The sequence below is a fragment of the Pan troglodytes genome, chromosome 1 (assembly GCF_028858775.2).
Source record: "Pan troglodytes isolate AG18354 chromosome 1, NHGRI_mPanTro3-v2.0_pri, whole genome shotgun sequence".
In the NCBI taxonomy this organism is placed as follows: domain Eukaryota; kingdom Metazoa; phylum Chordata; class Mammalia; order Primates; family Hominidae; genus Pan; species Pan troglodytes.
Genome location: NC_072398.2, coordinates 199909024 through 199931255, shown reverse-complemented (window position 1 = coordinate 199931255; position 22232 = coordinate 199909024). Strand labels below are relative to the sequence as shown.

Below are 22232 nucleotides of genomic sequence, written 5' to 3'. Positions count from 1 at the left end.
TTTTTTTTTTTTTTTGAGACAGAGCCTTGCTCTGTCGCCCAGGCTGGAGCGCAGTTGTGCGATCTCAGCTCACTGCAACCTCTGCCCTGCTTCCCGGGTTAGAGCAATTCTCATGCCTCAGCCTCTCGAGCAGCTGGAATTACAGTAACGTGCCACGACGCCCGGCTAATTTTTGTATTTTTAGTAGACACGGGGTTTCATCATGTTGCCCAGGTTAGTCTCGAACTCCTGGCCTCAAGTGATCCGCCCACCTCGGCCTCCAAAAGTGCTGGGATTACAGGCATAAGCCACCACGCCTGGCCCAATATCCATCATCTTTTTTTTTTTTTTTGAGACGGAGTCTCCCTCTGTCACCCAGGCTGGAATGCAGTGGCGGGATCTCGGCTCACTGCAACCTCTGCCCCCGATTCAAGTGATTTTCTTGCCTCTCCTGAGTAGCTGGGATTACAGGCATGTGCCACCACACCTGGCTAATTTTTGTATTTTTAGTAGAGACAGGGTTTCACCATGTTGGCTGGTCTCATCTCAAACACCTGACCTCGTGATCCACCTGCCTCAGCCTCCCAAAGTGCTGGGAGTACAGGCGTGAGCCACCACGCCCAGTCCACATTATCTTAATTGTATACTATGGGTATAATTTTACAGGCAAAAAAAAATTTTTTTTCATGAGACTTCTTTCCCTCACTTCCCTCCGAAGACCTCAATTTGGCCCAAAAATGAGGGCTCTCTGCCGGGCGCAGTGGCTCACGCCTGTAATCCCAGCACTTTGGGAGGCCTTTTTTTTTTTGAGAAAAAAAAAAGCCTTTTTTTTTTTGAGACAGGGTCTCAACTCTGTCACCCAAAATGGAGTGCAGTGGCACAATCTCGGCTCACTGCAACCTACATCTCCTGGGCTCAAGTGATCCTCCTACCTCAGCCCTCCAAGTAGCTGGGACCACAGGCACAGCGCCACCATGCCTGGCTAATTTCTGTATATTTTGTAGAGACATGATCTCACCATGTTGTCCAGGCTGCTCTCGAACTCCTGGGGGCTCAAACTATCCACCCTCCTCAGCCTCCCAAAGTGCTGCGATTACAGGTGTGAGCCACTGCGTCCAGCCAAAAAATGAAAAACTTTTTAATGTAAGTATACAAGTGGCCCAGGAACAGTGGCTCATGCCTATAATCCCAGCACTTTGGGAGGCCGAGGCAGGTGGATCACCTGAGGTTAGGAGTTCGAGACTAGCCTGGCCAACATGGTGAAACCTTGTCTCTACTAAAAATACAAAATTAGCCGGGCGTGGTGGTGCACACTTGTAGTCCCAGCTACTGGGGAGACTGAGGCAGGAGAATCACTTGAACCCAGGAGGCGGAGGTTGCAGTGAGCTGAGATCGCGTCACTGCACTCCAGCCTGGACTACAGAGCAAGACTTTATTTCAAAAAAACAAAAAAAACAAAGGAGTTTGAGACCAGCCTGAGCATGGCAAAACTCCACCTCTACAAAAAATACGAAGATGAGCTAGGTGTTGTGACATGTGCCTGTGGTCCCAGGATAGGGAGGCTAAGGCAGAAGAATCGCTTGAGCCGAGGAGGCAGAGGTTGCAGTGAGCCTAGATGGTGCCCATTGCACTCCAGCCTCGGCAACAGGAGTGAAGCCCTGTCTCAATAAATAAAAAGAAAAAAGTGTAAAAGCAATTGCTCTTAAATGGGAGTAATTATGAGAGAAATAAAGTACCTGGCATGACAAAGAGTTCCCCTCCCTCCAATGCTACTGGCATCACAGCCTGTGATATTCTTTACTTCACTAGTTCACTAGTGAAAGCATCCTGCCAATTCGATCTCAAACTTTGTTCCATTATGCCAAAGGGCCACTAAAAAAAAAAAAAAAAAAGGCCCAGTGGTAGGTTAGAATGAGCTGGCAATAGGATCACTTTATATTGAGTCATTCTGTCTCTACAGAGATAATTTTCCATCCACATTACCACTTAGAACACATATGTAATAAAAAACAGAACTGAAGAAAAATGGACTTTACCATTACTGCTTTTGGGAGTTGGGGTCAAGTACTCCTGCAATTATAGGAGAATGGTCAACATTTGTATTCATCTCATTATTAAGTTTACAGTCTCTAAATTTCAAGCAAAATTATGGCAAAACAATTCTTTGGCCCTGTAATGTGCCACTTGGTTGCATAGTTTTGTCTGGTTTATCTTGCCTAGGGAAGCAGAAATAGATCTAGAACGTGGACATTGGAATCAAAGACTGATTTCAAAAACCAGGTATTACCTGGTAACAAAGCCTCAGTTTCTCACTTTTCAAAAAAGGGTATTTATCTCCTTCATAGGATTGCTGTAAGGATTATATATAGGAAATACAATAGCCCAATGCCTAGAACATATAAATGTTTCCGTTATCATCAGTGGTTCTCAACCTCTTTTTCACTCTGACCCACATGACAGATCAGGCACCCTCTTACACCTCCTATCCGTAACAGTGGCTAATAAGGGCAGAGATTCTCCACCTAGAGATGTGCCCCTTTGCTCTTCAATTATACTACCCTTAGCACAGCTGCCTATCAAGTGGCCTCTACCTGTTGCCATGTGTTTCCCAGCAGGATGACTGAGCTGTAAGACCCACTCCTTTACCTGAGCGCAAAACTGAAGAACCTCTCGTCTTCCCTCATTCAATCAACACGAAAGTTTCATAATACCTCCTGGAAAAGGGGCATGAAAAACACAAGTCTCTGATCTAGAATAGTTCAGTCCAGAAGGTGAGAACAACACTAAAACCAGTACAATACACTATAACGACTACAGAAAAGTAACCTGTGGGTGGTCCACAACTGCAATATACCAACTACCCTGAGTTCCCCAACCTTGTTCATTATTTCATGTGTCCAGCCCAAAGAATTGTGTTGTAATGATGAATGCCAATTCCAAGGTCACTGGTTTAGGCCACCTGAGTGGGAAACAGGTTTTGCCATTTACTATTATTAACTCAAGTTTGCTAACTGACCTGGATAAAACTGCTCAGTAAGTCAGATGTGATTCCTTATGATAGGGCTCAGTGTAAGACAGAGGCCTGAGTAAGCCTTCAATAAACGCTTCTTAACTTGCACAGCAATAATCAGATCTTAGAGCTCTGCCAAGGACTGACCTAGAGTTTGATTTGCTCACCTAGCAAAGAAACTGCCAGGCACCTTGACTCTCCTTTCAGCTTCCACCCATCAGTCTATCATTAGGAAACACAACAAAAGATCTTATAGATCTTTATTACAGATTTTAAAAAACCAGTGTTTATGATTTTTAAATAACATTTAGCCAAATAGTACAGAGATTACAGGGTTTGTTTTTGCCCCACTACACAGATGCCACCCAAATAAAATACCTCCTACCTTGATTTCCTGCTACAGGTAGAGCTGCCTACAGTATACACCTAGATATTCTGCTTCTACCTCAAACTCAACAGGTGTCCTATCAAATGTAATCACTGTGTCCCAAACCAGAGGCACTCTGTACTTTTCCTCCATTACTTCATCTTTCCAGGATATAAGATTTCTAATTCAGTCACCAAATTCTGTGCATATCTTCATCCCAAAGAAAGACAAAATCTTTCTTTTTTCTTTTTTTGGAGACAGAGTTTCGCTCTTGTCACTCAGGCTGGAGTGCAATGGTGTGATCTCTGCTCACTGCAACCTCCACCTCCCGGGTTCAAGCGATTCTCCTGCCTCAGCCTCCCAAGGAGCTGGGATTACAGGTGTGCACCACCATGCCAGGCTAATTTTTTTGTATTATTAGTAGAGACGGGGTTTCACCATGTTGGCCAGGCTGGTCTTGAACTCCTGACCTCAGGTGATCCACCTGCCTTGACCTCCCAAAGTGTTGGGATTGCAGGGGTGAGCCTTCTTTCAGCCTTACAGCTGAAAACCTTCTTTTTCTTTTCTTTTCTTTTTTTTTTTTTTTTTTTTTTGAGACAGGGTCCCACTCTGTTGCCCAGGCTGAAGTGCAGTGGCATGATCTCTGTTCACTGCAACTTCTGCCACCCAGGCTCAAGCAATCCTTCCACCTCAGCCTCCCAAGCAGCTGGAAACACAGGCATGTGCCCCCACGCCCAGCTAATTTTTTACTTTATTTTTTTGAGATGGAGTTTCACCCATTGCCTAGGCTGGAGTGCAATGGCAAGATCTCAGCTCACTGCAAACTCCCTGTCCCAGGTTCAAGTGACTCTCCTGCCTCAGCCTTCCAAGTAGCTGGGATTACAGGCATGCATCACCACACCTGGCTAATTTCTGCATTTTTAGTAGAGACAGGGTTTCACCATGTTGGTCAGGCTGGTCTCGAACTCCGTACCTCAGGTGATCCACCCACCTCGGCCTCCCAAAGTGCTGGGATTACAGGCATGAGCCACTGCACCCAGCCTGTCTTTGTTTCTACTATAGTAAAGAACTGGTCAGATGCAGTGGCTCACACTTGCAATCCCAGCACTCTGGGAGTCCAAGGCAGGTGGATCACTTTGAGCCTGGGCTCAAAGTAGAGCCTGGCCAACATGGCAAAACCCCGTCTCTACAAAAAATACAAAAGTAGGGAGGGAGGTGGGGGGGGTCAGCCCCCCGCCCGGCCAGCCGCCCCGTCCGGGAGGTGAGGGGCGCCTCTGCCCGGCCGCCCCTACTGGGAAGTGAGGAGCTCCTCTGCCCGGCCACCACCCCATCTGGGAGGTGTACTCAACAGCTCATTGAGAACGGGCCATGAAGACAATGGCGGTTTTGTGGAATAGAAAGGGGGGAAAGGTGGGGAAAAGATTGAGAAATCGGATGGTTGCTGTGTCTGTGTAGAAAGAGGTAGACATGGGAGACTTTTCATTTTGTTCTGTACTAAGAAAAATTCTTCTGCCTTGGGATCCTGTTGATCTGTGACCTTACCCCCAACCCTGTGCTCTCTGAAACATGTGCTGTGTCCACTCAGGGTTGAATGGATTAAGGGCAGTGCAAGATGTGCTTTGTTAAACAGATGCTTGAAGGCAGCATGTTCGTTAAGAGTCATCACCACTCCTTAATCTCAAGTACCCAGGGACACAAACACTGCGGAAGGCCGCAGGGTCCTCTGCCTAGGAAAACCAGAGAACTTTGTTCACTTGTTTATCTGCTGACCTTCCCTCCACTATTGTCCTGTGACCCTGCCAAATCCCCCTCTGCGAGAAACACCCAAGAATGATCAATAAAAAAGAAAAAAAAAGACTAAAAAAAAAAAAAAATACAAAAGTAGCCGGGTGTAGTGTTGCACACCTGTATCCCAGCTACTCAGGAGACTGGGGTGGGAGGATCGCTTGAACCAGGGAGACCGTGGTTGCAGTGAGCCAATATAATATCACCACACTCCAGCCTGGATGACAGAGCCAGACCTTGTCTCAAAAAAAAAAAAAAAAGAAAAGAAAAAGAAAAAAAAAAAAGGCTGGGCATGGTGGCTCACACCTGTAATCCCAGCACTTTGGGAGGCTGAGGCAGGTGGATCACTCGAGGTCAGGAGTTCAAGACCAGCCCGGCCAACATGGTGAAACCCTCTCTCTGCTAAAAATACAAAAATTAGCCAGGCATGGAGGTGGGTGCCTGTAATCCCAGCTACTCGGGAGGGTAAGGCAGGAGAATTGCTTAAACCTGGGAGGGGGAGGATGCAGTGAGCCGAGATTGTGCCACTGCACTCCAGCCTGGGCGACAGAGCGAGACTCCATCTCAAAAAAAAAAAAAAAAAAAACTATGGTTCACTTTTGGGGGGATCAGAGGAAGTATAATAAAATCAGACTTCCAAGTATGTTTGTACCTGATTTTTTCTGAAGTAAAACAGAAGCACTAGAAGCCTAATGAAAAATGTCAGCTCTCGCTAATCAGTACTGACGGGTGACACAAAATGAACCTTTCCAAATTCAACCTATACCCAATTTCAAAGAATACCCTGATCAAAACAGTCTAATCTTTTGGTTGGTCATTATCAAGAAATCAGGAAACATGGATAAGGCTAACCTCTCTTCTCAGTAAAACATGCTATGATTCCCACTATGGTTTTAGATTAATAAGACTGAACATGTTAAAATTAAAAATTAAACAATAACAAGAGGACAAAGGTGGTTAAAACCTAAAAGCCACAACCACTTCTCTCTGACACAATATATCAGTCCCATTTCAAATAAATTTCACTTGAGCAGCTGATGTTATCAACTTCCCCCTACTTTCAACTACAATATCTTAAAATCAAGTCACCCACACCCAAGAGAAAAGATTCAAAAATATGTATCTGTCCTATAAACAACCCTAGCAGTTCTTATGTCAACAGTAAAAAAAAGAATCCTTTGTTCCAAAAAAAGTGTTCTTAAAAATGCGTTGTAGGCCGGGCGCAGTGGCTCACACCTGTAATCCCAGCACTTTGCGAGGCCGAGATGGGTGGATCACGAGGTCAGGAGATAGAGACCATCCTGGCTAACACAGTGAAACCCCGTCTCTACCAAAAAAAATACAAAAAATTAGCCAGGCATGGTGCGGGCACCTGTAGTCCCAGCTACTCGGAAGGCTGAGGCAGGAGAATGGCGTGAACCTGGGAGGCGGAGCTTGCAGTGAGCAGAGATCGCGCCACTGCACTCCAGCCTGGGCAACAGAGTGAGACTCCGCCTTAAAAAAAAAAAAAAATGCATTCTATAGGCCGGGCGTGGGTGGCTCACAACTGTAATCCCAGCACTTTGGGAGGCCAAAGCGGGCAGATCACTTGAGGTCAGGAGTTCGAGGCCAGCCTGGCCAACATGGTGAAACCCTGTTTCTACTGAAAATACATAATCAGCCAGGCGTGGTGGTGCACACCTGTAGTCCCAGCTACTCAGGAGGCTGAGGCAGGAGAACTGCTTGAACCTGGGAGGCAGCAGCTGCAGTGAGCCGAGATCAAGCCGAGATCAGGCGACTACACTCCAGCCTGGGTGACAGAGCAAGACTCTGTCTCAAATGAATGAATGAATGAATGAATTGGCTATTTACTATTTAGCACCAGAATGATAAATGACCCAGTAACAGTATTACAATGATCAACCTTTAAAACAAGTAAGTAACTGTTTGTACCAAATGAAATCAGCAATTTAAGTTTTTAAAGACATTCATTGAAAGCAGATATCCTAAGTGGACAGTGATTATAAAGGAATGTCAAAGCTGAAATAGTGAACTTTTTTTTACCTGATGTTCTGCATGAATGTTATCCCCAGTAGGCCATCGATGTTTGCTATTATTATAGCCGCCTCCTCCACTTCCTCCTCCCCCAAGCTGCTCACCATGCTGCCTCTGAAAGAAGTAGTCCACCATAGCGTCGTCCTGGGAACGGCCTGCAACTCCTATAGATCCTGGGACAGGGCTGGAGTGAGTCCCAGCTGCAAGAGCCTGATTTGCAGCTGGTTGTGGCTGCGCTTGCGACCCTGTTCCAGATGTCAAAACAACAGGCATGTTGGGATTAGCTGGTTCTTGAGGGTGATGTTTCAGGTGGGGGCTGAAAGAGTCCTGCCAAAGCACTGCTTTTCTCTTCAAGACACATGCAACGCTCATTCCACCAACACCTAAGGACAAACAGGTTACAAATATTTAATATTTCCATCTTTTGAAACATAAAACACACTAAGATAAAAACATGAACCCCATGTCTTTTAACAATAAATAAATGTCGTTGGTGGCATGCACTCTGGCAAGGTATTGGGATCAGAACTCAATACTACCACTTCAGAGAAGTTTATGTTGTTAACCAACACGTAGCAATACAGAATTAGACTTCTATCAGTCTACCCAACTTACTTATACCTCAAACCAACTGACAGTTTTTAAATGAACAAAAGCTTTTTTTTTTTGAGACAGAGTTTTGCCCCTGTTGCCCAGGCTAGGGTGCAATGACGCGATCTCGGCTCACTACAGCCTCCGCCTCCTAGACTCAAGCGACTCTCCTGCCTCAGCCTCCCGAGTAGCTGGTACTACAGGCACCCACCACCACGGGCGGCTAATTTTTTGTATTTTTAGTAGAGACGGGGTTTCACCATGTTGGCCAGGCTGGTCTCGAACTCCCGACCTCAGGTGATCTACCCACCTCGGCCTCCGGAAGTGCTGGGATTACAGGCGTGAGCCACCGCGCCCAGCCCCAAAAGCCTTTTTAAAACTATCACAACTTCAGCCGGGTGTGGTGGCTCATGCCTGTAATCCCAGCACTTTGGGAGGCCAAAGTGGGTGGATCACCTGACGTCAGGAGTTCAAGACCAGCCTGGCCAACATGGTGAAACCCCATCTCTACTAAAAATATAAAAATTAGCCAGGTATAGTGCTGGGCACCTGTAATCCCAGCTACTCGGGAGGCTGAGGCAGGAGAATGGCTTGAATCCAGGAGGCAAAGGTTGCAGTGAGCCGAGATCATGCCACTGTACTCCAACCTGGGTGACAGAGCGAGACTCTCTCTCAAAAAATCAATCAATCAATCAATCAATCAATCACAACTTTACAGCTGGAGCAGACATATGCTAATAACTAAACAAAAGCCTAAACCCATATATAAGTAGCAATGGCTCAGATTGTGTAATTTGAAAGGATCCCTTAAAGTGTCCAACATATTGGCCAGGCGAGGTGGCTCACGCCTATAATCCCAACACTTCGGAGGCCAAGACGGGTGTATCACTTGAGGTCAGGAGTTCGAGACCAGCCTGGCCAACATTATGAAACCCCATCTCTACTGGAAATACAAAAATTAACTGGGTGTGGTGGTGCACACTTTTAATCCCAACTACTTGGGAAGCTGAGGCAGGAGAATCGTTTGAACCCGGGAGGCAGAGGTTGCAGTGAGCCAAGATCGCACCACTGCACTCCAGCCTGGGCGACAAATCGAGACTCTGTTTCAGTAAATAAATAAATAAATAAATAAAACCTCCAATATATTGATAGGATATTTCTTAAAGAAACAATAAAACCCTCTGACCAAGAACAGCAGCAGAATGCTTTTAGCCTAAGCCCTCTCCTCAGTTGTCACTGATTTTTAAAAGCATTAATATTTTTACCAGTAACTTACAACTATTAACTGTAATCACATTATGCCATTAGTACTTCAACTACTATAAACAGGATGAGAGACCAAACCAAATTTAAACACTTCATATTAGTGTAGAAAGCCTCACTACAGGCTGGGCACAGTGGCTCACTCCTGTCATCCCAGCACCTTCGGAGACTTAGGCAGGGAGAATCGCTTGAGCCAGGAGCTTAAGACCAGCCTAGGCAACACAGTGGGACCCCCATCTCTATTATTTTATTAAAAAATAAGGCTCTAAGAAGGCCAATGGAGGTTGGGCACGGTAGCTCATGCCTGTAATCCCAGCACTTTGGGAGGCCGAGGCTGGTGGATCATGAGGTCAGGAGATCAAGACCATCCTGGCTAACATGGTGAAACCCCGACTCTACTGAAAACACAGAAATTAGCCAGGCTTGGTGGCACGCGCCTGTAATCCCAGCTACTGGGGAGGCTGAGGCAGGAGAATCACTTGAACCAGGGAGGCAGAGGTCACACCACTGTGCTCCAGCCGGGCGACAGAGCGAGACTCTGTCTCAAAATAAATAAATAAATAAAATAATTTTTTTAAATTATAAAAAAAAAAGAAAGCCTCACTATACAAACCAGAAGCCTCAGCTGGGTGTGGTGGCTCATACCTACAATCCCAGCACTTTGGGAGGCTGAGGTGGGCAGACAGCTTGAGCCCAGGAGTTCAAGACCAGCCTGGGCAACATAGCAAGACCTATCTCTACTAAAAATAATTAGCCAGGCATGGTGGCATGTGCCTATAGTCCCAGCTACTAGGGAGGCTGAGGTGGGAGGATCATTTGAGCCCAGGAGCAGGAGGCTGCACACCCGCTTGGGCGACAGAGTGAGTTCCTGTCTCAAAAACAAACAAACAGAAGCTTCAACACGGTAATAGTGTTAACGAATATATCGCAGACATTGTCTCATCACAAAAGCATTGAAAGGTAGCCATTATTATTTCTATTTTACAAATGAAAACACTAAGGTACAGGAGGAAAATGGGATGTTTCCAAGGCCATTCAACTAGCAAGTAGCAGAGAAAGGATTCAAACCCTAATCGTTCCCAAGCTTACTTCTTTCTACTAACCCCTTGCAGGAGTAACTCAACAATATGTCTCATTTGTATCCTCTACTCCTCTGGAAGACCAACAAAGAATCCCTCAAATGTTACTATGAAACATTAAAGTTCCTTAAAATCAAAAACTGTATCTGTACTTAAGATAGAACACTTGCCAGCCTGTGGGTGCTTTTAAAAAATGCTACAAAGTGTCCGGGCACAGTGGCTTACGCCTGTAATCCCAGCACTTTGGGAGGCGGAGGCAGGCGCATCTCCAGGTCAGAATTCCAGACCAGCCTGGCCAATATGCTGAAACCCCGTCTCTACTAAAAATATAAAAAGTAGCCAGGTGTGGTGGCACGCGCCTGTAGTCCCAGCTCCTCGGGAGGCTGAGGCAGAAGAATCGCTTGAACCCAGGAGGCGGAGGTTGCAGTGAGCCGAGATCAAGCCACTGCACTCCAGCCTGGACGACAGAGTGAGACTCCATCTCAAAAAAAAAAAAAAAAAAGCTACAAAGTAAATAAATCAGTTACCAATTAGGACACACCTGTCCACAGCCACGGTCTAATTTCAAAGCCATCAGCCTAACAGTCTACTGCTACAAATGCTTTATCTCTTCTCCCAACCCCCACTGTGATGCTTCAAAAACACATGACTAACAAATCTACTATCTCTCTGTTGAATAAATAAACCTTCTGATAAAGTAGCATTTGCTTCTCACAACTAAATTCATGTTTTTGAAGCCAGCCTAAGAAGACACAATGGAATTTGTAATTTGTTTAAAGCCTAATTTGGAAATGCCTAGTCTAGGTTAAGAATTCCAATCCATCAGAACCTTAGCAGGGTACTGGAGTAGTCTAACCTAGACACTAGTCCATGCTCAAGTACCAAAACCAAAAAGTCATAGCCCGGTTTCACCATCGGTCTTTCAAAAGTGCAAACCAGCCTAATGCCTCCCTGCTTGGTTTTTTAAAGAATTCATTACTCTCTTAGTACCAATACTAGACAGTCCCATTCTGTTCTAAAAGGAAATCTCGACCTAACAATCTTTGTTCTAGAGCAGGCCAAGAGTTCCAAAACCCAAGTTCTTTCACTAAACCAACAACCTGTTTCCTCATCTAGAAAATGAAAGAAATCCTTCCTCTATGACTCTCAATGTTTTGGGTTTTTCTTAATGAAAATGAGATAAATATAAAAGTTTTTGGTAAATTTAAAGTCATCGTGCTTAAGACTCTTAGAATTTAGTTACCCCTAGTTAAGGCAACTCCAGTCCCTAACAGAATTCCTAAAACAGCAAATGCAATCTTTTCTGAAATAAAAGCCTTCTCAAAGTAGTTATCTAGGAGGCTGAGAGAAGGATAATGAGAGATCACCTAAGGAGGACAATGTACGTTATTCCAGTGATGGACACACAAAAAGCCCTGGCTTCACCACTACGCAATACACGCATGTACAAATTACACTTGTACCTCACAAATTATACAAATAAAAATTTTTAAAAGAAAAAAGTTATCTAACAAAGAATATCCACATAAAAGAGGAGTTTATCACTGACACACACCTTCATTCTAAAAGGAATGGGGGAAACGAAAGACTCCTATAAAAATGTTCAAACGAAACAATTGGCTTTTGTAAAGCTATCTGTATGCCCTAAGACTTCCTGCTTTACCTAAAGAGGCAAGGCAGTTTCTCAAACCAGAGAAAACCTGGCAGAACAGTTTAAAAGTGAGCAAATACCTAAGCAATTAACATGTTATCTTGGGTAGTTTTGTAGTATTTTGGCAAATACGGCACAAAAATTAAAAACTCAGTATCCTAAATATCAGAAAAGCTCACTAAAAACTTACGTGTAGCATTTAAAATGTGATTTTTATCAAATGACACCTTATAAGTACTTTAAGCAACTAGAAGTGCTCAGTCCAGCTACTCTTTCACAGCTTTCAAATGTTTACAAAGTTTTTTAAAATATCACTAATTGAGTTGAATTCAAAGGAACACGGTTTACTTTATTTCCAAGGCTCACCTTTTACTAAAATGCTTAGTGGTTTAAAAGGTGTTTATTTTTACCACACTTAACAAACATTCTGTGGTCATAAATTTATCTTAGAACAGTTCATCTCAAACCTAAACTAAACAAATTCCAACTTCAAAAAGCTGTGGCCTTGAACAAAATTAATTCAATTGTCGCTAAAGCAAAACACTAACTCAAAGTTCAGAATCCGGAGAGCGTTTCCCAAGAGCCCAGATAAAGAATCAACAGCCCCCCAGTGTTTTATAAAGTTAAAATTAGCAAAGGGTCAAAATGTTTATTTTGCTTACGAAAACTGCATCAGAAGCCACATTTCTTGGGGTTGGGCCTTAGTAAGTTTTTAGGTGCTTTCAAGAAACAAAATGCTAAGCCTATTGTTTCAGAAGTTAACTGACTTTAAAACAGAACCCAGGAAAAGCTTCATAAAATCTTATTCTTAATTAATCCCAGTAATAACAGGAATTGAGCAAAATGGTATCGAGGGCTGAGAACAGTGTTTTCTTAATTGAACAATAAAAGGTAACAATCTAAGTTACGGGAGAATAAAGCCTTCTCTGGTAATGCTGTGTGTGGGTTTCTGGCTTTGTTTTTTCAGCGGGGGCGGGAGGGGGCTATAGGAGAGAAAAGTTACAGGAGTGTATTCCTCACTTGACGTGGGAATGGTACTGACAAGTAAAACAAATGATCTATGTTTACCAAGCATGTTTGTGAGGACTAAAACTAGTATTGTGTATCTAGATTTTCCTACTAGCAAGGGGTGAACCCCTCTTTGAGTGAAGAGAGACACCAACACCGGGAGGCTCAAAGAGGAAGAACCCACCAAAAACACAAGCTCACACGGAAACAAAAGGCCACAGCACCCAGGAGCCTAAAAAGCATTCTGAAACTTCCTGATTGCCACTTCTCCACATTTAAGGCTCGCAAAGTTCCCCCACGGTGAATCTCGCCTGTGGACAAGGGCCACGGCTGCTTCTAAAGCGATTTATTGTTCCTCCTCCTCCGGCGCTGCCACGGAAGCTCAAGAAGTCGAAGAAATAGGGGTGGCACAGAATTACACTTCATGGCCACACAGAAGACTCGGGGCTTCGCAAACCCATCAAAAAAAGCAACCCGAATGGCAACATCAATCTTCGGTGGTTCCCAACAGGGCCGGGCAAAAATGTAGAGGCAAGTCTACGCCCTGGGCTCGGGCCTAACCCCCCAGCATTTTCCTAGCTTCGACCCCGATCCCCACCCCCTCCCTCCTTTGATAACAATAGGGGCCTTGCTGCTGACTCCAAAACATGTACGAGGAACAGCGAGTGAGAAGCCTCAGCCAGGGCCCCGGCGGCTTTTCCAAAGCCCTTCTCACCCCCACAACCACTCTCAAACACCAATATGAAGGGACAATCTGCTCGTTAGGGGTCCGGAGCAGCGTTTGGGGCCGGTGGGGTGCGGATACTCACGGGCGGAGCGGTAGGATGAAGATGGATTTCAGCCCCCCGATCTTCTCTCTCTGGCGCTCTCGCTCCCCCTTACCTTTCACTCCGACAACATGGCGGCCCACTGGGGACTGGGCTGGCGCGGTGCATCCTGGGATAGGCTCCGGCCCCGGCCCCGGCGGTGGCAGCGGCATGTGCGGAGAAGGCTGGCGGCTCTGGAACAGGTTGCCTGGTTGCCATGCCAACCCAGGGCCTGTGTGAACTCGGGAAACTCGCAGGCAACACAAACGCTGCGCGCGAGTGCCCGCCCGCTAGGCGAGCGCGCGCCGCCAGGGCCGAAGGCGGGGTCCCGCCGGCCCGCACCTGGGAGAACACGGCCTGGAGCTGGGCACGCGGGGTCGCGCCGGGGACGTTCCACCGAGTCTCGGACGCGCTCCTCGCGCCCGCCGCGCCCTCGCAAGCTTGCCCCCGAGCACCACAGCCAGCAGGGTTCGCGGACGGCCACCCGCACTGCCCTGGCCCCAGAGGTGCAGGGTTCAAACCCCTTCTCTGCAGCTTTCTAGCTCTGCGGCCTTATTTAAATCGACCTGCCTGCATTTCCACATTTGTACAATGAAGAAGAAAATAACCCCCACTTAACAGAATGGCCTGGAGGATTAAGTGGAATAATGTATGTTAAGTGCTTTTAGTCATACTATCTCAAACTAAACTCAAAATAGATTGAAGGCCGGGCGCGGTGGCTCACGCCTGTAATCCCAGGACTTTGGGAGGCTGAGGCGGGCGGATCACGAGATCACGAGATCGGGACCATCCTGGCTAACATGGTGAAACCCTGTCTCTACTAAAAATACAAAAAAATTAGCCGGGCGTGGTGGCGGGCACCTGTAGTCCCAGCTACTCGGGAGGCTGAGGCAGGAGAATGGCCTGAACCTGGGAGGCGGAGCTTGCAGTGAGCAGAGATCGCGCCACTGCACTTGAGCCTGGGCGACACGGAGAGGCTCCGTCTCAAAAAAAAAAAAAAAAAATAGATTGAAAACAGACAAATCGCAATACTGTAAAAGACCAGAAGAAGATATGGGGAGAAGCTCTATAATTGGAGGAGGGAAAATGTTTATACTCATGAATCAAAGTCAAAAGATCATAAAAGAAAATATTGAAAGAAATATAAACATCTGTACGAGAAGAGATGCCATCAACAAAGTAGAACAAATGGATAAAAAATATTTGCAGTACACGGCCAGGCGCGATGGCTCATGCCTGTAATCCCAGCACTTTGGGAGGCCGAGGCGGGTGGATCATGAGGTCAAGAGATCAAGACCATCCTGGCCAACATGGTGAAACCCCGTCTCTACTAAAAATACAAAAAAATTAGCCGGGAGTGGTGGCGGGCGCCTGTGGTCCCAGCTACCGGGGAGGCTGAGGCAGGAGAATCACTTGAACCCAGGAGGCAGACGTTGCAGTGAGCCAATATTGTGCCACTGCACTCCAGCCTGATGACAGAGCGAGACTCCGTCTCAAGAAAAAAAAATATATATATACACATATATGTATATATACACATATATATACATATACACATATATACACATATATACACATATATACATATATACACATATATACATATATAAACATATATATACGTATATATACATATATATATTTTTTCAATACACATGGTAAGGAAATGGTTGAGCATCATGATAAATGCAAAATTTCTCCCATCAGGGTCCTGGTGGGGTGGCTCACACCTGTAATCCCAGCACTTTGGGAGGCAGAGGTGGTAGAATTGGTTGAGGCCAGCAGTTTGAGACCAGGCTGGGCAACATAGTGAGGCCTCGTCTCTACAAAAAGTTAAAAATTATCTGGGCATGGTGGCACACATCTGTAGTCCTAGCTACTTGGGAGCTAAAGCAAGAGAATTCCCTTGAGCCCAGGAATTGAGCTGCAGTGAGCTATGATTGGGCCACTACATTCCAGCCTGGGAGACAGAAAGAGGCCCTGTATCAAATAAATAAATAAATAAAATCTGTAATCAATTTCTAAAAATCCGAAATGGGCTGGGCGCAGCGGCTCATGCCTGTAATCTGAACACTTTGGGAGGCCGAGGCAGGCAGATCACTTGAGGTCAGGAGTTCGAGACCAGCCTGGCCAACATGGTGAAACCCCATCTCTACTAAAACTACAAAAATTAGCCGAGTGTGGTTATGGGCGCCTGTAATCCCAGTTACTCTGGAGGCCGAGGCAAGAGAATCACTTGAACCCAGGAGGTGGAGGTTGCAGTGAGCCGAGATGAAGCACTGCCTGGGAAACAGAATGAGATTCCATGTCAAAAGGAAAGAAATAAATCCAAAATAAACAAACATAACAAAATCACATACAGCCAAGAAACATAAAAGTAGCCTGGGGTTGAGGGATGAAAGAGCAGAAATGGGAAGGTACTGCTAATGGATATGGGGTCTCCTTTTGAAGTGTTGAAAACCTTTTAAAATTAGAGTGCGATGACGGTTGCAAAACTGTGAGTATACCGTAAACCACCAAAGTAGACACTTTATGATTTAAATGGTGAATTTGTATTTTATTTTTGTTTTTTGAGACAGGGTCTCCCAGGTTAGAGTGCAGTGGTGTAACCATGGCTCACTTGTAGGCTTGAACTCCAGGGCCCAAGCGATCCTCTCACCTTGGCCTCCTAAGAAGTTGGAACTTCAGCCATGCACCAACACACTTAGCTAATTTTTATGTTTTTGTTTTTGTTTTGAGATGAGTTCACCCTGTGTTGCCCAGGCTGGTAAATTAGTGAATTTTAGGCCGTGTATGGTGGCTCATGCCTGTAATCCCAAAACTTTGGGAGGCCGAAGCAGGCTGATGACTGGAGGTCAGGAGTTCAAGACCAGCCTGGCCAACATGGTGAAACCTCATCTCTACTAAGAATACAAAAATTAGCTGGGCGTAGTGTCAGGTGCCTGTAATACCAGCTACTTGGGAGGCTGAGGCAGGAGAATCACTTGAACACGGAAGGCAGAGGTTGCAGTGAGTAGAGATTGCACCATTGCACTCCAGCCTGGGTGACAAGAGCCAGACTCCGTCTCAAAAAAATAAAATAAAATAAAATAAAATAGTGAGTTTTATGGTATATGAAATATATATTGGCCGGGCACGGTGATTCATGCCTGTAATCCCAGCAATTTGGGAGGCCGAGGCAAGCGGATCATGAGGTCCTGAGATCGAGAACATCCTGACCAACATGGTGAAACCCTGTCTCTACTAAAAATACAAAAATTAGCTGGGCGTGGTGGTGTGCACTTGTAGTCCCAGCTACTTGGGAGGCTGAGGCAGGAGAATCACTTGAGCCTGGGAGGCGGAGGTTGCAGTGTGACGAGATCTCGACACTGGATTCCAGCCTGGCGACAGAGCAAGTTTCCGTCTCAAAAAAAAGTCATATATATATATATTATATATATATATAATATACATATATATAATCTCAAAGCTGTAAAAGATGAGAAAAAATAACTAATAAAAGAAATGCAACTTTAAAGTATAATATTTTCATCCATTAAACACACTGGCCAAAATTAAAATGATTATTAACATAGTGTTTCTACAAGTGTATAAGAAAATTGGTATCCATGTTGTTTACATTGTTTGAGCGTGTATTATCTTTTTTTTTTTTTTTAATTTTTTTTGAGACGGAGTCTCGCTCTGTCGCCCAGGCTGGAGTGCAGTGGCACAATCTCGGCTCACTGCAACCTCTGCCTCCCAGGTTTAAGCAATCCTCCCGCCTCAGCCTCCTGAGTAGCTGGGATTACTCCTCCTGAGTAGCTGGGTGTGCACCACCACGCCCAGCTAGTTTTCCTATTTTTAGTAGAGACGGGGTTTCGTCACGTTGGCCAGGCTAGTCTTGAACTCCTGACCTCAAGTGATCCGCCTGCCTCGGCATCCCAGAGTGCCAGGATTACAGGCATGAGCCACCACGCCCAGCCTATCTTTACTTTAAAAAACAGAATGTTACTTTTGTTTAAAAAAATAGAAGACAGAGATTTTAATCTCTGAATGAGTTGGAAGTTAAAGATGTGAGCTTTGCTATTTTCTAGCCATGTGACCTTGAGAGCATGAGTCCAGCTCCCTCATCTGTTAAATGAGGATATCTATACTTTTCTCGCATGTTACGATGGTTAAATTAACTAGCACACGGTAGTGTCTGATACAGCCAGGCGCAGTGACTCACATCAGTAATCCCAGTTATTCCAGAAACTGAAGAAGTAAGATCTTTTGAGCGCAGAAGTTCGAGACCACCCTAGGCCATATAGCCAGACTCCCTCTCAAGGAAAAAAAAAAAAAAGTATCTGATACAGAATTATTATTATTATTATTATTTTAAAGAATAGAGATGAGGTTTCCCCATGTTGCCCAGGCTGGTCTGGCTCAAGAGCTGGATTTCCAAATACAACACCTTATGGGGTTGTTGAATTTGAGTGTTGACACTTTTATTTTTTTGAAATGAGGTCTCATTCTGTCACCCAGGCTGGAGTTCAGTGGTGATTACTGCTCACTGTAACCTCAAACTCCTGGGCTCAAGCAATCCTACTGCCTCGGCCTCCCAAAATTCAAATTCAACAACCCCATAAGATGTTGTATTTGGAAATCCAGCTCTTGAGCCAGACAAGAAATCATTTACTTAACCTCTCTGAGCCTCCATTTTCTCCCCTATAACATGGGTCTAATATAATAGCACTGAATGAAATAAAGCTGATAAAGCATTTAGCACCATCGGGCCAGGACATTGCAAAGTGCTGGTAACCATAATAGGAAAACCTGCAGGGGAATATTGAGCAAATGAGCACACATGAGAAAGTTACAAAGATTTCAGTTTTCAGAACCTTACCACACGTTCTGTGCTCCATGATTTCATTCTGAGATCCATGACTAACTCCTTAGGTTTTGTTTGTTTGTTTATTTTGAGCCGGAGCCTCGCTCTGTCGCCCAGGCTAGAGTACAGTGGCGTGACCTCAGCCCCCTGGGTTCAAGCAGTTCTCCTGCCTCAGTATTCCTAGTAGCTGGGATTACAGGCCTGCGCTGCCACACCCAACTGATTTTTGTATTTTTAGTAGAGACAGGGTTTCACCATGTTGGCCAGGCTGGTCTTGAACTCCTGACCTCAAGTGATCTGCCCGCCTCAGCCTCCCAAAGTACTGGGATCACAGGCGTGAGCCACCGTGTCCAGCCACTCCTTAGTTTTAACTTTAGCTTTTATTATTCAGGTGTAGAGATTCTTTTTTTCTTTTTCTTTTTTTTTTTTTTTTTTTTGAGGTGGAGTTTTGCTCTTGTTGCCCAGGCTGGAGTGCAATGGCGTGACCTCGGCTCACTTCAACTTCTGCCTCCCAGGTTGAGGCAATTCTCCTACCTCAGCCTCCGGAGTAGCTGGGATTACAGGCACCCGCCACCATGCCAGGCTAATTTTTTGTATTTTTAGTAGAGATGGAGTTTCACTATGTTGGCCAGGCTGGTCTCGAACTCCTGACCTCAGGTGATCCACCCGCCTCGCCCTCCCAAAGTGCTGGGATTACAGGCGTGAGCCACCTCACCAGGCCTGGTGTATAGATTCTAAAGTCAGTTTAGCCACAGCCACGTGGAACCAACCTTCAGCTGCCTCCCCATCCAGTCAAATGATGCAATCCCAACAGAACACTTGACACTCATCCATAGATTTCCCTCAAAGAATTACCTTCCAGGGCCTGGGGCACCAGCTCAGCACCCAAATAATCCTATCAGAGCAGTGCCTCCAACAAACACTAGAGACTGTCCTGTTAGCAAATGTTTACCTGTGCCACACACCGTGTTAAGACTTCTATAATTGCCTGGCGCGGTGGTTCACGCCTGTAATCCCAGCACTTTGGGAGGCTGAGGCAGGCAGATCGCTTGAGCTCAGGAGTCTGAGATCAGCCTGGGCAACATGACAGAACTCTGTACTAAAAAGTACAAAAATTAGCCTGTAATCCCAGCATTTTGGGATGCCAAGGCATGCGGATCACTTGAGGCCAGGAGTTCAAGACCAGCCTGCCGGTGTGGCAAAATCCTGTCTCTACTAAAAATACAAAAAAATTAGCCAGGTGTGGTGCTGCATGCCTGTAATTCCAGCTACTGAGGAGGCTAAGGCAGGAGCATTTCTTGAACCTGGGAGGCAGAGGTTGCAGTGAGCAGAGATCACACCACTGCTCTCTAGCCTGGGTGATAGAGCAAGACTCTGTCAAAAACAAACAAACAAACAAACAAAAAAGACTTTTATAGTCATTATTTCATTTAAAACTCCCAAAATATCTATGACATGGACAAAATTATTATTCCCATTTCCCATGAGAAAACTGGCTGGGCATGGTGGCTTATGGCCTGTAATCCCCAATTGCTTGAGCTCAGGAGTTCAAGACCAGCTTGGGCAGCATAGTGAGATCCCCATCTCTACAAAAAAAATTTAAAAATTAAAAAAATTAGCCAGGCATGGTGGTGCATACCCGTGGTCCCAGCTACTCAGGAGGCTGAGGTGGGAGGATGGCGTTGCAGTCTTTCTGCTCCTTAGCTCAGCTAGGTCTGAGTTCTTTACCTAGAAAAAGGAAAAATTAGGAATATGGACACTGGAGAGTGAGTGGAGTAGAATTTATTAAGCAAAAGGAAAGCTCTCAGCAGAGGGGATGTGAGGGGTGGTTCCCCTACCCTACTTGAAAGCGGGCAAGTCCCCCAGGTGGTTGGGTCTGGGGCCCTTTATGGACTTAGAATGGAGAGTGTGTGCTGACTGGTTTGTGAGTATGCAAAAAAGGTTCAAGTAAAGACACCACTCAAAGGTGGGCACAACAGTGTAGAAAAACCAATTAGGAAAGGGTAGGTATATGTAAAACAGGTGAAGGGTGGGGCCCAATCAGAGGAAAGTACACCAAACAGGAAGAAAGTTCTCAACACAGTTGGAGGATTTAACTTGTAGCTTGGCCTTCAGGCTTTAAACGGTCTTCAGCTTGGAGGTGGGGTTTCACCCGGGACTCACCCTTATCTGCCTAGGCATATGTCTGCCTCCTGCCACTCTCACTGGCTTAGGCCCTGGAGGTCAAGGATGCAGTGAGCCATGATGACACCACTGCTTGCCAGCCTGGGCAACAGAGACTCTGTCTCTAAAAAAATAATAATTTAAACAAAATTAAAAACTAATTTTAAAAAAGATGAGAAAACCAAAACTTGAAGAGGTAAAGGAAATGGATTAGTATTTATCCAAACATTGTCTAAGGCTGTTTGCTGAGTGTTGTCTGATCAAGACAATGTGGAATTTATGTCTAAAACTTGGCAATCTTCTCAATTCATCTGGTTAAGCGGATACATAATAGATAATATCATCAAACTTTGGGGGTTTGTGAAACTTAAAATCTAATCAAGCTGACCCAGGGAGAGGATTAAGGTGGATTTGAGAAGGGTATTTTTATTTATCTAATCAGTAAAACCTAATCCATTCCATTGTAACCTAATCAGAGAAAGATAGAAATCTCAAAATAGAAACTTTTAGTGTAGGTCATTCTAGAAAGCCTGGGTTCAGGAATTTTGAATGCTACTTCTTCATAGGGTAGCGGTTCTCAAGGTGTGCTCGGAGGCTTAGTGGTGAATCAGCCAACCTGGCCCTGCTGACCATGAGAACAAAGTCCACAATAGACAACTGTGATAGAATTCCACAGATTTTCATTCTCTTACAACCACCTGTACTTGGCTAGTATGTTACTATCATCTGGTATTTGTAAACTGAATGTAAAGCATTCCCAAGTAAAGTTTACATCCCTCAATTTTCAGAAAGGATTTTTCTCCTTGGGGGAGGTGGATATTTTGTTATAAGTGTTTGAGTTGCTTTTTCAACTATGTTACACTTGTGTTCTTCTATTTGTAGAATCTCCCTTGGATGGCCCTTCAGTTCATTGTTTTGGTGCTTAGGTAATTGTTACACTGTTAGCATTTCCACTGTCATTTTGTTTCTTAGCAAGTCGTGATTATTAGAGTGCTTTTCCCATGGGAAAGTAGGAGTGAGGAAGAATTTGGACTTCTGGTATTGGTAACTATGTAATTCTGACCAACCCTGGTAAAATTGGAAAAATATTTTAAAGATCTCTGCTTGATATTATTGGAAAGCCAACAAGGTAGTGAAGAATTACCGAGCCAGGATTTCTGAAAGGAAGGAAACTGAGGGATGTAAACCCCATATTTAGAACTACTTTTCCAGGTGAGGTATTTCCTAACAGATAGCTAAGACGGTGAATGGTGTTTGGTCTTTGTTTTTGTCAAAGACTTGTTTGAGATCTGGAGTGGTGTTTTTATTTTATTTTGTTTTTTTGTTATTTGTTTATTTGTTTATTTTTGAGGCAACATCTCACAGTGTCACCTAGCCTGGAGTGCAGTGGCACCATCATGGCCCACTGAAGCCTCAACCTCCCAGTCTCAAGCAATCCTCCCACCTCAGCCTCCTGAGCAGCTGGGATTACAGGCAGGCACCATCACACCCAGCTAATTTTTCAGTTTTTTGTAGAGACAGAGTCCCACTATGTTGCCCAGGCTGGTCTCCAACTCCTGGTCTCAGGTGATCTGCCCACCTTGGCCTCCCAAAGTGTTGTGAACCACAATACCCAGCGTATTTTGACTTTTTTTTTTTTTAATTTAT

At 45.0% G+C, this 22232-nt stretch overlaps 1 protein-coding gene across 50 annotated transcripts in view; it reads right to left on the bottom strand.

Annotated features, from left to right (window-relative positions):
• Positions 1–13889, bottom strand: part of PUM1 (pumilio RNA binding family member 1) — a 136979-nt gene extending 123090 nt beyond the window's left edge. For 23 of the 50 annotated variants that reach the window (XM_009452446.3, XM_001157169.5, XM_009452426.3 and 20 more), the window contains exons 1-2: positions 13577–13889; positions 7185–7558 (exon numbers count right to left, since the gene is read on the bottom strand). In XM_009452446.3, the coding sequence (XP_009450721.1) occupies positions 7185–7547 (363 nt within the window). In that variant the 5' untranslated portion in view covers positions 7548–7558; positions 13577–13889. The remainder of the gene's footprint in view (positions 1–7184; positions 7559–13576) is intronic. The other 27 variants (XM_063803789.1, XM_063803791.1, XM_063803845.1 and 24 more) reach the window with 3 other exon arrangements.
• Between the last annotated feature and the right edge of the window lie 8343 nt (positions 13890–22232).